Raw genomic sequence first — 17558 nt, 5'->3', positions numbered from 1 at the left:
AGTATTTTCCAGAATAAGGCATCAAAAATATAGTACACTTCAAAAAAATATAGTACTTTTAGATAAAATACTAAACATGGGTGTAATATACGTTTAATCGGAAATATAGTATTTTAGCGTACTATAAATTATATAGTATTTTTCCAAAAGTATATAGTACAGAGAGCCAAAATATAGTACAATACTATATAATATACTTAGTACGGTTGGCAACCCTAGTCAGGACTGACTTTTTTCTGTGGGTCTATCTAAAAGCACGACGCCCCTTACGCCGGCCGTAATGCGGTTCCTGAATATATTATAGAGAGCTTATACATAATATGTATGTATATGAAGTAGTATATGTAACTGTAGGTACATAATTAGGCAATTAACACTCGTGTACGACTTCGTCCGTTTCATAAACCCACACTCCACACCGGTATTTTAATGCCTTTCATTATGTAGCAGTCACATTAACTACTATTTTTACATTGCTGTGAAAATTGTAATGTTTATCAGTCCATGACTAATTAAAAGTAGATTGGTAGTTCTTAAATCAACGGTCACCTTGCTTTCACTTGCATTTTTTGCTATGAAATTAGGGTGCAAACCTACTTATTCAAGAAAGTGCTATCTAGTGTTGTATTGTGATGTAGTAAACACTGTACATATGTCTGCTAGAAGTACCTATTTACTTGTTCATAATTAAACAGGAAAATGTTGCATTAATCCGGATAACAAAAGGTACTGTTTCATATTGACCCTGCGTGATACATAGTATTACTTACTGATAATGGCCTTTGCGAAAACTGGTTCCGATACCATGACCATGAATCATACTAAGCATTTACGATCATTATTTAGATCGGTAAGGCACTGTTGCTATTCTAAGCAGTTCCTCTATATTTACTTACGCTCGAAAGTCGATACTGCCCACTTTGCTTTCTTTTGAGAAAATTTGAAAATACATGGAATTTAGTTACGCTCCAATTTTGTAGAAGCCCCAAATAACTACAGAACAACCAATTGGCACTAATTGATCTTAGACTTTTACACTACAATATTATGTTATGTGCATAAAGTACGTAATTACGCCCGCCAATGTCCTAAACATATATGTCATGTGGGCTATTTAAAGTAGTACCATTTTTTATGTTATTATGTATCTATCTACATACATATTATGTACTCAGAATCATGAGAGAACAAAGTGTCCTGAAATCATCATATATTTTCGTTCCGTCGATTACTTTACCGTCATTAACTCAGTCAATGAAAAATGGTAACATAATAGAAAAAATCGCGGGGCACTATTTGCAGCTTATAGGCGACTCCACGCGGAGAAGGGACGGTGATAGATGTTGTGTTGTTATAGTTTCGCTACGGCCGAATCTAAAAGGGTTCTAATAATGGGATGTCAGGTTTTTACTGAATAACGGACCACGTGTCGTCCTGATCCTGCTGCACTCGAAATTTTGTGGACCGCCAACGGCCCACATGGTGCTGAAAATGTGGTGGCAATCCGAATATGACGCCCCTGGAATGCAAGCGGTCATTACGCAATGCAACATCGCTTTTTTGCTATGGTAAAAAAAATAGCTAAACCATTTTTCAGGGAAGGAAACCACCCGGACGACTACAGCCGCATCACGTACAGGAAACTGATGGACCTGGTGTGTCAGTTCTCCAACGCGCTGAAGGATAATGGCGTGGGGAAGGGAGACCGTGTGTCTCTCTACATGCCCATGATTCTGGAGACGGTGGTGTGCATGCTGGCGTGCGCGAGGATCGGTGCCATACATTCCGTAGTGGTAAGTTATAAAGTTATCAGTCATTAAGGCTCGATTTCACAAACTCTTTCGCCAACGAATGCGACGAGGCGAGTCATCTAAATATAACAGCCTCCCTTTGTTTGCGCCATGCAGGGGTTGACAAGGGGTTGAAAATAAAAGCAAACGTAAAAGTATCTACCTACATTTTTAACGAAGCCAAGCATTGCCAAGATGTGTTACAACCAAAATTGACTAACCTGTCCTGCAGACCTCAAATGTGTACAAATAATTTCTTTCGTGAATAACTTAACACTTTTACACCAAAACATAAGTGGTTTTCTTAGCAAAAAGGACACACTCGAATTATGTTTGCAAGAATTTAAGGAAAAAAACGTGCCAATAGACTTCATATGCCTATCTGAAACATTCATCAAATCAGGCGAAGAAAAAAATATCAGTGTAAAAGGATACAAAATTTGTGCTAGTTTTTCAAGACAAGGACAAAAACGTGGTGGCGTATGTATATTGTCTAAAAGTTTTATTGAGTCTCGTGAACTGTCCTTTTTAAAAGACTTCGCGTGTGAAAAAGACTTCGAATGTTGTGGTATAGATATCCCTAGGTGTAAATGCATCATAATTTGTATTTATAGGATACCTAAATCTAATATAGACATATTCTTCACTAACATTCAAAATATATTACATAGATTAGCTAAACGCAAGTCAACTAAAATAATTTTAACGGGAGATTTTAATATTAACACTCTCATAGATTATAAGGCGTCCCGTGAACTACGGGCTATATTACAGAATTACGGATTCCATCTCCACATTGATAAACCAACAAGAATGACTTCCTGTATAGACCACATAGTCAGTAACCTGTCAAATGTAAAAGCTGAAGTGCATGCTTTGGGCCTGTCTGACCACAATACGGGGCAGACTTTATGTTTTCAAGTAGATGATAAAGATGAGGAAATGGAATTCTGGTACATAAACAAACGTGATTTTTGTGAAGAAAATGTTAGGAAATTTTGTGATTGTCTACGCATTCTAAAATGGTCAGAGACATACGCACAGAGTGACTTAAACAATGCTTTCAATAGTTTCCACGATACGTTCTCACTCTTCTATAATTTATGTTTCCCATTCATGAAAATTAAAATTAGTAACAAAAACAAAAAATCGAGCTGGATTACAAAAGGTATTCAAAAGTCCACGAGTACAAAAAGATATTTACGTTTTAAATACTACAAGACTAAAAATCCAGATGATAAGGTGATATACTATAGATATTCTAAAATACTAAAAAACTGTATAAATCAGTCACAGAAGGAAGACAATCTTAAATACTTACGTACTGCTAAAAACGTTTGTAAGGCATCGTGGAACCTAATTGGAAACCAAAGGTATCAACGCCAACGAACAGAAATCGTCAAAATTAATAACAATGGCAATATTATTCATAGCAAAAAACAAATTTCCAACACATTTAATGAATTTTTTATTAACCTAACAAATAATGATTACGATCACAACAAATATAAATTAAGTCTAGAGTCAAATCAAGCTACTATCTTTCTTTATCCATGCCATGAAGAAGAACTCATTAAAATAGTAAAATCGCTGAAAAGTACAGGCTCTGTGGGACCTGATGGATTTTCTACGATTATCATAAAAAAGAGCATTGATACTTTTGCCTCGGTGCTATGCTTTTTGATAAATCTTTCATTTACAACTGGCACATTTCCAGATAGATAGATAAAGAGGACCTTAATAATTACAGACCTATAGCCTTATTATCTATTTTTTCGAAAATTTTTGAAAGAATAATGCATGCGAGAATTGTTTCTTTTTGCAATAAGCATGACACAATTAATACTCAACAAAGCGCTTTCCAAAAAGGTAAATCAACAACCTTAGCAGCATTTAACCTTGTTAAGATGATTACTGATAACATTGACAACAAATTACCTGTAGTAACTGTTTTCTTTGATATGAGCAAAGCGTTTGATTTTGTATCTCATCATCGCCTGTTGCGAAAATGTGAACTGTATGGTCTCCGAGGATTAGCCTCGAGTTGGATAGAAAGCTATCTAAATAATCGAACTCAATTTGTGGAGATAGACAATATTGACGATAAAAAAATGGTATGTTCTGCGAGATCTAACATTATGGAAAACAACAGAGGTGTACCCCAAGGCAGTGTCCTTGGGCCACTTTTGTTTCTACTGTATATTAACGACCTGCCTTCGGCTACAAGACACCACTGTTTACTCTTCGCTGATGACATATCTGTAGTTATACCATGTGATGATATTAAATTATATAATACGGACATAAACAATACGATTAATGACATTATACAATGGATGGAATATAATAATTTGCAACCTAACCTGACTAAAACCAAATATATACAATTTTATAATAAAAAAGGACCAATTGATTTAAGTGTTAAATATAAAGGAATTGACATTATTGAATCAGAACAAATTTCATTCTTAGGCATACTATTAGATAAAAATTGCTCTTGGACACCACAAATACAGGAAAAATGTTGTAAAATTAATCGTTTTATCTATGTCCTTAAAAGATTAGCTACTACCTACTGTTAATAAAGCTACCGCTCTTACTGCCTATCACGGTTACGTAGCTTCAGTTATTCGATACGGTCTTCTGTTATGGGGAAACGCAAAAGATATTAAGAGAGTCTTTATTTCTCAAAAAAAATGCGTTAGAGCAGTATGTAACGTACCACCGCTAACACCTTGTAAAGACATATTCAAGCGCCTAAAAGTTCTAACATTGCCGTCTTTATATATACTAGAAGCATGTAAATTTGTAAGGTTGCATCCTGAATTGTTTACAAAGCTGAGAAATGTGTGTAAATTCAATACAAGATATCCAAACAGGCTTGTAGTGACAAGTAATTATAACAGTAAGCTTTACAGCAAAAATTGTTACCTAATGGCTATAAAAATTTATAACCGTCTACCTAACGACATAAAAGAATTAACTTATGCAAGGTTTGTGTCAAAATTGCATAAGTGGTTACTGGAAAAAGCTTTTTATTCAGTACAGGAGTTATTTTTAGACATTTAGAACTATTTTTATATTTATTTCTTATTTTATTATGTTTTGCTTAATTTGAAATATTTTTATCAAGAGCTGTAGATTTAAATTAATGATTTATATTTGCCAGTCTAATGCGATGGTGAGTAATATGATGTCTTGGCACGGCCGTGCCCCCAGATTATGTAAATAGTTTGTAAATAATGTATAGTATAATATAGGTTAAAACAAAACATAATTTGCATGCCTAGATTATTGGCGAAATGTGCTGAACTCGCAAAATTGCATGTTAACACCAAACTTCTGTACCTACCACATTTCTAGCAAATAAATTTCTATTTCTATTTCTATTTCTAAGAGCTGAACCAGACAATCCCCAATTCCGCTGAGGCATTTATAGAGCTTTTCTCTAACAATGTAAAGTAAATGTACACATAGCAAACAATACTTGGTTACTTGCTTAAGTTCATACTCTTCATAGCAATGAAACCATCTTTCTCAAGCAACGAAAATGTATGTAAATAAGATAAGATACAATTCTTTTAGGACGTTTATACAAATACAACTTAAGTAACTAATAAACTAGTGGCTCTGTGAGCTGTAGACCTCGCGAGCAGAGCTTTAAATAACATGGTGCTAAGAGCTTTAAATATAGTAAATTAAAAAAAACAATACGAAATTTATGTGTAAAAAAATACAAAAAGTTATAATATCCCAGCATAAAATTACTGGGGATCGAACCCACACCCTCTGTGCAAACAGAAAAAGCGAACGTTTACAAACTAAGCCAAATAATTCTTAGATGGGTTGGCGAAATTTAGCTACTCCTTCTCAAATTAAAATTAGTTAAAATTAAATATCTCAATACCTTCGAAACCAGCGAAATAAATTTTCTGAATTTTTGTCCATTTAATCTATAAACATATCTCAAAAAGAAAACACTCGTATGGTACCGATACCACTATTTGTTTAGGCGCAAGCTATCACGACTCCGCCATTTTAAAAAAAATCAAAAAACCGGACGGACAAAAAAAAATTATTTAGACATAGAATCCAGTCACAAAATTTCACGAGTTTCGGTTAAGAATTGCGACCTGTAGAGGAGAACATCCGGACATACAAAAGCAAAATGCTCCAGTCGAAACGTAGACCTTCGCTACGCTCCGGTCAATTACAGAAAACACTTTTAATAACACTGTTAAGGTTTCCACTGATCAGTTTGTTGTCAAGGTATCTTTTGGATACCTCGACGCTGGTCTTTCCTTCCAAAAGTGCGCAACTAAGTTAACTATACAAGTAAATAGGTAAATCTTATAATGTTACTAAAGTATAAGAGATAGTACTACCAACAATATTTTAAATCTGAGATCAGCCGCTAAATCAAGGTATGTATAGAAAGTGACTTAAAGTCCAAATGAATGTTTATAAACATTTACCATTCAACATCATCGCGCAAATGTTAATTCTACCAGTTAGCGTGGGAAAATAATTCAAATGTTCCTTGAATTAGGTATTTTGCCATTATAGGTTTTGCACGCTCATTTTTAACGGTACAGAGAGCTTCTTCGAGCTGGTGAGCTGGTTAAAATTTTGGGTAAAGATCTTCGAATATGTCAGATGTGTTGTGTCATATTAATTTATACGTCAACATGCCAAATTATATATTTTGGATGTAATTAATTTATTTAATACTAGACGGGCCCGCAGCTCTGCTCGCGTAAATGAAATAAAGAGTTCGTCTTATGTTTAGTTAAATACCGACATTATTATGTATTCAACCCTGCCATGGTTTAAAACTGTGATAGGGATTTCTTATTTGTAGCCGTTATTTGGATAACTCAATTCGCAAATTTGTCAATAAATGATGTGATTTGATAAATGACAAGATTGTATTTTTTCATCTACACGTATTTATTTAAAACTTGTTTCAAGATAAAATTATTATTTGTTCTTATAAGCCTAGTTGCAAAAACGTTCATTAGATTAATTTTCGCCTTAAGACGAATATGGACGACCACCGCCCTTAAATCGCCTTTTCATACAAACATAGGTAGTCTAGTCCTCTCGGTCTTGCGATAGCTCTCGCCGGTCGCCATGGCCGAGGTTGAGCAGGTCTTGAGCAACTACGTCGTTTCAGCGGTACCTAGGACGTCCACTCGGGCGTCTCCCATTTTGTTGTCCCAAGTACCTGCGCTCTCTTCACGGCACGATCCTCTCCCATTCTCTCTAAGTGTCCGAGCCACCGCTGAATTTAGCCGCTTTTGTCTCTCAATATTTCGCCACTATATCGGACCACATCCTTATTTCTATGGCAACAAAATTATATTACGATATTTGGCTGACTGCTGACTGTACATTTGCTTATTTTTATCAGGTCGCTCAATAATATCTGAACTATTAACTTACTAGTTATGTAGGTAGATTAAAGTGCATGTTCAGATATTATTGAGCGACCTGATAAAAATAAGCAAATGTACAGTCAGTTGATAGTAATCAACTTTGTATTTTTGGCCCATCTCAGCATTCTTAGCCCGTTCCCCGGACGAATGGCAATGTTTGCCGAAGCCGTGAAAGTCAATCTGAATAATATAACTCAAAAATAAATTTAAAACAACAAAATACAAATTGATAATAATCATAGCTGGGCATTAACTCGTTAATCCGTTAATCGTTAATTAACGAAGTTAAGTTTTCGAGTAACGGATTAACTTTAAAAACATGTAACGGACTTGTTAACTTCCGTTAACTTTTCTTAAGTCCGTTAATCGTTAATACCTAAGTACTCACACCAAGGCCGCGCGCTGCCTCAAATATAACACTAGTATACCTTCAAGTGCTGCAGTGGAACACCTGTTTTCGGCGGGAAAATATATTTTTTCTCCAAAACGGGCGTCGCTATCAGACGACAATTTTAATATGCTGCCGTGCAATACTTAAACAACAGTAAGTGCAAAAAGTGAGTTTCGAGAAAAACGCAAAAAACCCTTTCAAACCGTTTTTTCTTTGTGGTTTCGATGATTATTTACAAATGCTTGAATGTCAAAATATAGAATGGAATACATGAAATACGAATACGTGAACACTTTTTTATTTTAACAATTATTGAATAAATAATTGCTATTTTTCAAAATTTTACAGTTTTACTGTACCCTCGGAAAGAAGTAAAAACACAATAAATGCAGAATAAAGTGCAGTAAAAAAGCGGATTACTGTAAACAACCCTCGTACGCTAATAGCTACTTGAATGAATTGCAAGCTAAAGTACAGTATTTATAACTATTTACTGTATTTTACTTAGTATATATATTGATTGAGTTATTCGAGATACCAACACGTCGTGGTACAAATAAGGTATGTTTATAAAAATACACGAATGTATATTTAAAAAAATCACATCAATCATAAAAAAATTAAATTAGTATCTCTTACTATGTAGTTGGAATTAGTAGTAGTAACACGTAGAGTACCTATCATAAAAATCAGACTTTTTTCATGGCACTCAATATTTATAATCAATTCCTACAGATTAATATAATCTAACTTGTGACTATGTCACATACAAATTCAATAAAATGAGATCTTTATATTCTCGTCTACATGCTGTAGTCTACACTTACTTTCTATACAACATCGCAGGTATGAACGAGATTTTAGAAAGTTATGCACATGCTAGCGAATATGTCCGTGTCAAAGTCGTGGTAAGGCTACTGAATAAAAATACTAGACTAGTAATAAAAAGCTTTCACATACATTTATACAAGAATATCCATTATTGCAAAAAAATGAAAATTGAACGACTCTGTTCCAATTGAATATGATTTAAATTTCATCGAACTGAATAAGTGTTATAGGTAGGGCCTTGGGCCTTAAGAGGATAGGGGATTATTAAGGACCGTGTTTGACAACTTGTAGGACGATCGTCATCACCGCATTTTATCAATGGTATCGATTATTTAATTTTTGTCCTACAATGTGGTTAATCTATCTAAATGAAACGACACTTGAAAGCTAGTTAAATCTCTTAGGTCTCAGGCAGTAAATACATTTGAAAATAGCGAAACGACAGATTAAATCACAGTAAGTGAGCTTAGTATACTGCATTTTAATTAGTAATTATGCTGAAAAATCAATAACATTTCAAACACAGTACAAACATTTTAGAATATTTATATTGTACTGCATTTTAAACAGTTTTTGGCGTAAGTATTAACTTCTCTTTACTTGTTAATATAGGATTAACGTGAGACCTTTACTGTATTTTATTTAATCAGTAAAGTCTCAAAATTCTCACAGCCGACAACTTTATTACTGCAGTTTAGTTAGTTTTACCTCAATCATTTACAAAATTCTTCTGATTTACTGTACATGGATGCTTCGATTTTTTAACCGACTTCAATTTCATAGAAGGAGAAGGTTCTGTATTCGGTTGTGGCTGATTTTTTTTTTTTTATGTACACCGATTACTCCGAGACCCGTGGGTCGATTTGAGTAATTATGTTTTTGTTCGAAAGAAGGTACTTCCAAGGTGGTCCCTCATTAATCTGGTGCTGTTCTGATGATGGGATCCATGAGGAATTGAGGGAACACCTTATGGCATATGCTAGCAAATGATATTTTCTTGGCTATGCTATTATTAATTAGTAATGATTACCATGTTAATTAGTAGATTAGTCTTTAATAAAAATCAAAATTTATGATTATATCTTCTAGTTTTATTTCTTATTGCGTATATTTACGATTTCGAGTTAACGATTAACGATTAACTTTAACTTCCGTTAAAACTTTTGAAAAGTAACGTTTTAACGTTTAACGAAGTTAACTTTTTATTTAACGGATTAACGATTAACGAAGTTAACTTTTTGATTAACGGTGCCCAGCTCTGATAATAATAATATAGTAATTACTTTGATTGATAAGTCATATATGACATAAATCACTCGTATGGGCTCTATAGACTAAGGTTGAGGTTGACAGCACTTTTTATTTTACTTCGTGTAAAAAAACTCAGAAATACCTGTATGACATGTATGACAAACATAATTTAGTTTACTTTAACTTACGGATTATTTGGTCTAATCTGTAGCACCGCCAAACGAAAGCAACCGAGAGTTGCCGAGAAATGGCCGATGTCGTAAAATGAAGATTGTTATGAAAATTTATTTTCCTTATTGTAAATTAAATACGCATCGGAAGCGATAGTTTTTATGCTCTAGTTCTATTCCCATATGTAGATAATTGATTTGAACGGGTTTTTCTTATCATACGTGCGTCGTATTCGAGAAACGTGTCTAAAACTTTTTTAGAAATTTGTAAGGCGCCATCTCGCTTCTTCCCTCGTTTTTTATCCCGTTCTGGTTTTTCAATTTTATATATATGATATTAGTAATAACATGGCCGTACAGTTCGCAGGATTTTCTTCGGATTCGCTCTCGGAGAGGATGGCGAGCTGCAAGGCCAAGGTGCTGGTGACGGCGGACGGCGGGTGGCGCGGCGAGAAGCTGCTCGTGCTCAAGAACACGTGCGACGAGGCCATGCAGAAGTCCCAGGCCAAATACAACCACAAGGTCGACAAGTGCATCGTCGTGTCGCACCTCAAGAGAGTCACGCCGTGTGGGAAACTGCCCGATGATATCTCGTCTTTGGTAAGAATGAGGTTGAGTCAAGAATATCCCTTGGGTCTCTATTGTTTCCCAAAAAGTATTACTTAAGTCATAATGTATTGTTTCTCCGCATTTTCGTTAGTCATAATCTGTTTGGTTCAGTAGTAGTAGTAGTAATAGTAGTAAACTCTTTATTGTACAAAAAGACATTAAAAATAACATACAATTAGTAAGAAGTACAAAGGCGAACTTATCCCTTCAGAAACGCGTAACTTTTCAGGATTGCCTTAAAACAAACCTAACCTAACCTATCTATAGGATTACCTTACGAAAATCCTGAAAAGTTAACGGTTTCAGTTTTAGGACTAATGATAATATGACAAACAATACATTATGACTTAAAACTTTATGTCAAACACCTCATCTCCCTCACTTCGTACTTTAACTCCTTCGCTGAAGCCATGCCGGAATCGGGCACTTTAGGACTTCCAATTTCTAAACTTCGCAGTCTCGATTTCTATTTTGTAGCGCAAGGAACTGAAGAAACGTCACATCTTCTGGTCTGCTCAAAATTGGCCGCGAGCCAGCACCGCACCCCTTTTCAAATTAAAATCACTCCGTCCCCGCCGCTAGGCCTAAAGAGTCGTGGATGCTATAAGCTGGGTTAATAAACTATAACTTAGCGCGGTCGTTTTTTAGGTGAGATGATAAATCAAAAGCGTTATTTTTACAGTACAAATGGACGGAAGACAGAGACGTGTGGTGGCATGACATAATGGAGGGCCAATCCACCTTCTGCCCGCCAGAATGGATGGGTGCAGAGGAACCGCTGTTCATGCTCTATACCAGGTATGGACCAAATTGTAATTTCTGTTTGTATTTGTCCGAAAGAAGGCGCCCTCTTTGAGTTTGATGAGTGTAGATTTTTGCTGACTTTAAAAATACGAATTACCTGAGAGCTGCAGTATTTGTACCCTGTGCTTGTACTTGTACCTTGTACTAAATGGCGCTCATAAGTAAAAAAAACGAGATTTCTCATTGCATGATTTGTTCTTTATTGAACTCTGCCTTCAGATTTTTCTTCACATTATCACCCAATGTCTTTTCTACTGCTCACTGAAAAAAGGCTCAAAGACCGACTTCTAAACTAAACAGTTTGCAGGGATTAACCCTATTAAGGCGGTTGCCTCACGATTTTTTTTCATAAATATGTACCTATGCTTACTATATTACCTCCGTATGGACCTTTGTTTGTGTTGGGTATGGTAGGGTATAAAGTACAACCAGTTGGAGGTTAGGCGGGAGCTTGTTCTAACTGGCCACGGTGAGCCTGTGCGCGCCCTCGCGGTATGTGTGGCGCCGACGCCGACCGCCGCCGCCGCTGCGCTGCTAGCCGTGCCGGCCTACTGCACGAGGCACGGTGGACGAGAGCCTTGCGCACGCTCAATCAAGTTGCTACCCGGATTTATGTGTTCCATTGTTCTGATTGTGAGATTGAATGTCACTTTAATTGTTTGTTTTATGTTATACTTCCTAGAAATATTTTTATAGGTATATTATTATATTTTATAGGATCTAGATTACGTACTAATTTGCTACACTCACGCAATGGGCAATTGTTATGATAGCTGAATCGTTATTATCAGAGCCCGGAATTCTTGTAGCATTTTTGAGCTGTCATAGGGACTTCTCGTTTATCGACTTCCGACAAACTTCCGATTATACATATGTATATCGATAAATACAGAATACAATATGTAAAATATGATTACGAGTAGAAGTAAACAACATGCAGTCTTATCGCGAATGAGCGATCTCTCCGAGATAACCTTTGGATACCAACATTTAGGAAATTATAAATAGAAATTAAAATAATAATATTTTATTGTTTCTTATAAATAATTTGTGGACTGCTAATGCCTTTTAAAAAACTCTCTGTTTTCTTAATTATTCCTTTTGTGTATCTTTGCAATGTATCTTTATGTGTTATCTGTCGTGGCATCACCGAATAGGCCCTACGGAAGACCAGCGCTGGCTTTATAGCTAGCATAATGCTGAGTTGGGTCCATTTCGTGATGCACACTTATTGATTTCTTCTTTGCTTGCTGTTGTTGTCTGTACATGTTCGTACATGTTTTGTGACCGTCACGAATAAAAATCTTTTATCTTTATCTTTTTTATCTATCTATTCCGTCCAGATGACTTCCGAAAAACTCATTAAAACTAACCAGTACAGAATATTGTTCATGCAATTCATGCTTGATTTTCTTTGTAGCGGCTCCACCGGCAAGCCGAAAGGCGTGTTGCACACCACCGCCGGCTATCTGCTGTACGCCGCCACCACCTTCCGCTATGTGTTCGACTACAGAGACAAGGACGTGTACTGGTGCACCGCCGACGTCGGCTGGATCACGGGCCACACCTACGTCGTGTACGCACCATTGGCCAACGCCGCCACCTCTGTCCTCGTAAGTAACTGCGCTCGAAGTGAACCTACCTACCTACCTCTGGCTACTGATGGCTACCTAATCGATACGGAGCGTATGTATCTATTGTATCTTGGTTAGGCCCCCTGCTGTACGTTGTCACTTTATCGGCTACGACAACTCGCGACTGGCGACGGCGGCGGTGGCAACCATAGGTGGAAACGAAAGGTCCGATCACTGTATCTCGCTCCAACCTATGGTTGCCGCCGCCGCCGCCGTCGCCAGTCGCGCAATGTCGTGGCCGAGCCGTTACGCTACATGTCCGACTACCGGGACAAGGCTGTCCCCTGGTGCGACGCCGATGTCGACTCGATCAGGGGCAACACTCACCTACGTCGTGTTCGTGTAGCTACACGCCGCTGACCTTCTTTGCTCTCAAACTATCCTCGTCCTATATTAGGTACCTACCTATACTATTTACGACCCGTGATACTGGAGACGGCATCTCATACAATTATTAACGTACTTATATACTAAGTTACCAATATTATTGCCCGAGCGTTAGCGAAGCGAAGGTCTCCGTTTCAGCTTGGACAAATGCTTTCGTATGTCCAGATCGTATGTTCTCCTCTACGATAGTATGTCGCAATCCTCAACCGATTCTCGTGAAAATTTGTGAGCAGGTTCGATGATTATAATTTATTGCTCGCGAGGTCTACAACTCACCGAGCCACTGGCATAGTATAGTTAGTTGCAATGTGACTTCTTTTTTTACGGATGGTACATAATATGGTTATTTAGGTAATTTTGTTCAGCCACTTACGTGCAATGACAATCGTTTTAAGCAAAAATTTCACTTTTGGTACCAGCTTTCATCGCTGACTGTAGGTACCTACTTTTCTTTCCACGGGCAACTCACCGAGACAATTCTAACGACCCCAACCACAATTAGTTTGCGTTGTTTTATCACAGAGTTCCCGTGGCCGCCTCATGTCTCCATTATCAGTTCCATGTTATCATAATATTGCATTGTCATCCGATTTACATGTGTAAGTACCTATGCAAAATTTCAGCTCAATCGGAAATCAGGAAGTGGGTCTAATTTAGCTTCCAAGATTTGACCCACACTAAAAAATAACATACCATACTAACAGGGCAAGTTAAATAAAAGCTTATAATATGTGGTAGGTACCTGTCGCTATCCAACGATTTTTTGTAAAAAATCGCAATCACATACAAAACGACATCTTGCGATTAAGTATGTTCTTCTAGTCTAAGAACAGTAAATATTGTTATACATACGTAATAATATGTAGGTTTACTTATTTAGTACAATCCCAAAAAGTATACGAGTAGGTATACCTATAATTATGTAGCTTAACATTGTAGTGTCAATGCCGCAGTTAGTATGTAAAGGATATATTGATAAAATAAACATAATCACGTGTACCCACATCTGACATATCTCGGCACGAGATACGAACGTCAGTAATATCTACTAACTTTCCATAGTTGACACATTATTTTGCAATAACGATAATAGGCTGGCGTTAAGGCATCTATAAACAAATGTAATAGAGGTCATTGAAGACACTTGTTACATGACAAGTGCCTGTAGACGCTGTCCCAAGTAGGCGTCACAAACCCGGTTTCACCGAAATCGAAAAAACCGGAAAAACCGGGTTTACAGCCAATTGCAAAAACCGGGTTTTAACTTTATTAAACCGGCTTTTTCGAGTTTTTCGATTTTACAGTTTTATATAGGTACATAGTTTAATTATTTTGATGAACAACAAGCACTTCAGAGTTTACTATTATATTTAGAACAATGCAGTACATTATAAGTTACCCACTAATTGTAGAAATAAACAGTTTAGTATTTAATTTCCCTAGTTTAAGTTATAGTAGTAACGCTCATTGATCTCTAATTAAAAATGTTTACTGGATTAATTACAACAAAAGTCAATCAGGCGGCATTTACCATGTACAGTTTTCTTCTTCATTGTCGTATCATTATGAGATCATGACTGAGAGACGTGATGACTGTGGACACGTTCACCAGTATCTATTTGCCCACTTTTGCAGATAAATAGGCTGCTTAATAAGTGCTCCTTGAAGTTGAGGCTTCTATCCAGGATGCTTCGGAGATATTTATATATTTAGGAAGGAAGGAAGTTGTGGTGGAGAAGATTGCCCTTGAATTTTTCTCTCAGCTCCTTAACTGTTTTGAATGATTCACGGTTATTTTCACTAGACTTATATCGACCGTGACCGCCAGGATACCCGTGAACAAGATGCATGTAACTGCGTCGAAATATCGAGAGCTCGAAAACAATGCAAAAGGTAATCACGTTCCATATCCTGGTCGATATAAGTCTCAGCTCCTTGTTTCTTGCACAGGTCAAAGCAGGACACCTCGGTCTTGGAAGTTCTGGGGCACAAACGCCACCGAGAAAAATAATCATCTAATAGATATTAGGACCTGGGTCCTTTTCCAGGGTATTTTGTCCCAGTTTCAAGCTGTCTTCTAGTGTCACAAGGGTCAGGTCATCAGCATAAGCAAACACCCGCGTGGTGCTATTAGGCGGGATACGACTCAATCATCGGTATTTTCAGACCTATGATAACTAAGCCTGCGCGGTGTTGAGAATGTGGGAAATCTGTTAGCACGTACCGCTCGGCGGCCCCTGGGGTACCGTCTATTGCTTTTGTTGTGAAGACTAGGTCTAGGTTGTGGTCACTTCTCCATCGAGCTCATTTGAACGTTCTTTTGTCTTTGTTAGAGACGGCTATTTAAAAAAGTGTTGTTCCTATCTGCCTAGTCCATGATCGCCTCCCCACTGGCATCAGATTTCCTATATCCCCAGCTGGTATGGTAGCTATTCAAGTCTCAAATGTAAAGGGATGGATGTTCCAAGTAAGGAAGGCGTAGAGTAGGGCAGCAGCTACGTGGAGGCTTATATATATATGTTGCATATCCTCGTTTCGCCGATTTGAATAATCGTGGTGACGATGTTGTTGCCATTGATGTTATTTGAAATCACGTTGACCAGGGCAGTAAGAGAAGACTGGGCGTATGTTGTAGTTCTATAATGTTAATGGTGTAATGATTAATGCTGCTACCAAATCAAATCCCGGTATTTTACCTCGTTTAGCGAGTTGGGCATCATCGGCGGTGTGTGTTTCCAGAAGGAGGACTGTGTCAACACCATTTTCATGTAATATTTTGCTTAGGCATTCCGTTTTAGAATTGCTTTAAAAACTTTATTGATGGAATTTGATGGTCTTGGTATAGATAAAGGTAATATTAAAGAATTAATCTTAAAAATACTTGCGTATATTACAAAGTAAACTCGAAATCACCGAAAAAACCGGAAACCCGGTTTTGCTGTTTCACATTCATTCATTCATTCATTTATTCCTTTATAAAACATAGTTTTACATGTCAATTACAGTATTTCATATTTACAACTATTTACATCGATATTACATAACATAACACATCATTTATATATTTAATATGCTTTGCACAAAAACCGAAAAACCGGTTTTCTAAAATATGCACGGTTTTGTGACCCCTAGTCCCAAGGCATCTAAGTTGCTCGACTGACTGACTAGACACGAAGGGTCCCCGCCGCCGCATAGCTGAGATCATATTAATGCAATTTATTATACTAAAACCTGTGCCTGGTGCTTATTTGCCTCCTTAAATATATATGCATGATTTCCGATTCGATTTATCGCACGAGCATACCCACCGTGCGGCTCATCAGATTATTTCTTCTCGTTTCGATTGTCTCGTAAAGATACTATGTTTTGGAGACTACGTAGTTCTTTTTGTCCTTGGGATCTCTATCATTTACATTTTATAATGGAAAATTGTACTTCTGTTCGTGTGTATGAGTACTGATACATTTTATTGGATACTCGATGCGATTATTTTCAGAAGTATTTACTTAATCAAAAAACGTTTAGTAGTCAGTAGCAGTTAATCAAAGACGTAGATGCTTACTGAATATATTTTTTTATTTTAAGCACAAAATATTCCTAAGTTCCAAATTTTGTTAAAATGTAGCTTATAATTTTCGAGTAAAATAGCTGTGAGCTACGGACAGACAGACAGAGAACGGACATTACGAAACTATAAGGGTTCCGATTTCGCCATTTTGGCTACGTAACGTAACCCTAAAAACCATTTCGCCCGGCTTAATTAGAGTGTTTAGTCTACATACAGATCGGCAATACTTTGAAGAAAAAACTTGTATCTTATTAAGTTATTAATTAAAAGAAAAATGTGGTATCTATGTATGGGATGCATACAGAGTTACTGCCTTTAAACATTAAGTAGCTGTGTGAGATACGAGATTATTTCAAATTAGTGCCGAGATAGAAATAAGGGGTATCATGTAACTCGGATGTTGTAATGTATCTACAGTAAAGAAGTCACGTGTAGGTATAATGTATGTCTTGAATTTTGAACCTAAAAACGATGTAATAAGCATGCCCCGGATTTATGGGCGCGAGAACGTGCCAAAAATAAGGTATAAACTGTAAAAACAGAAACTATTTTAACATTTTGTAAGTACATAAGTACATACATTTGGAGCTAACTACCAATTTTTAATTCATAGTTGCGTTTAACTATTTTACAATAAACAAATTTATAAATTACACAAAATCATTTGGAGTAGACATGGCGTATT

General features: G+C 36.7%; 1 protein-coding gene across 1 annotated transcript in view; it reads left to right on the top strand.

Moving 5' to 3' along the window:
• LOC134805349 (acetyl-coenzyme A synthetase) overlaps window positions 1-17558 on the top strand; it is a 32382-nt gene that overhangs the window by 6477 nt on the left and 8347 nt on the right. The window contains exons 2-5 of the mRNA XM_063778684.1: window positions 1598-1793; window positions 10232-10471; window positions 11163-11278; window positions 12705-12897. Of these exons, the coding sequence (XP_063634754.1) occupies window positions 1598-1793; window positions 10232-10471; window positions 11163-11278; window positions 12705-12897 (745 nt within the window). The remainder of the gene's footprint in view (window positions 1-1597; window positions 1794-10231; window positions 10472-11162; window positions 11279-12704; window positions 12898-17558) is intronic.

This window comes from Cydia splendana, chromosome Z, assembly GCF_910591565.1.
Source record: "Cydia splendana chromosome Z, ilCydSple1.2, whole genome shotgun sequence".
Taxonomy (NCBI): Eukaryota; Metazoa; Arthropoda; class Insecta; order Lepidoptera; family Tortricidae; genus Cydia; species Cydia splendana.
Note: the sequence above shows the minus strand (reverse complement) of the source record. Positions and strands in the feature narration are given on the sequence as shown.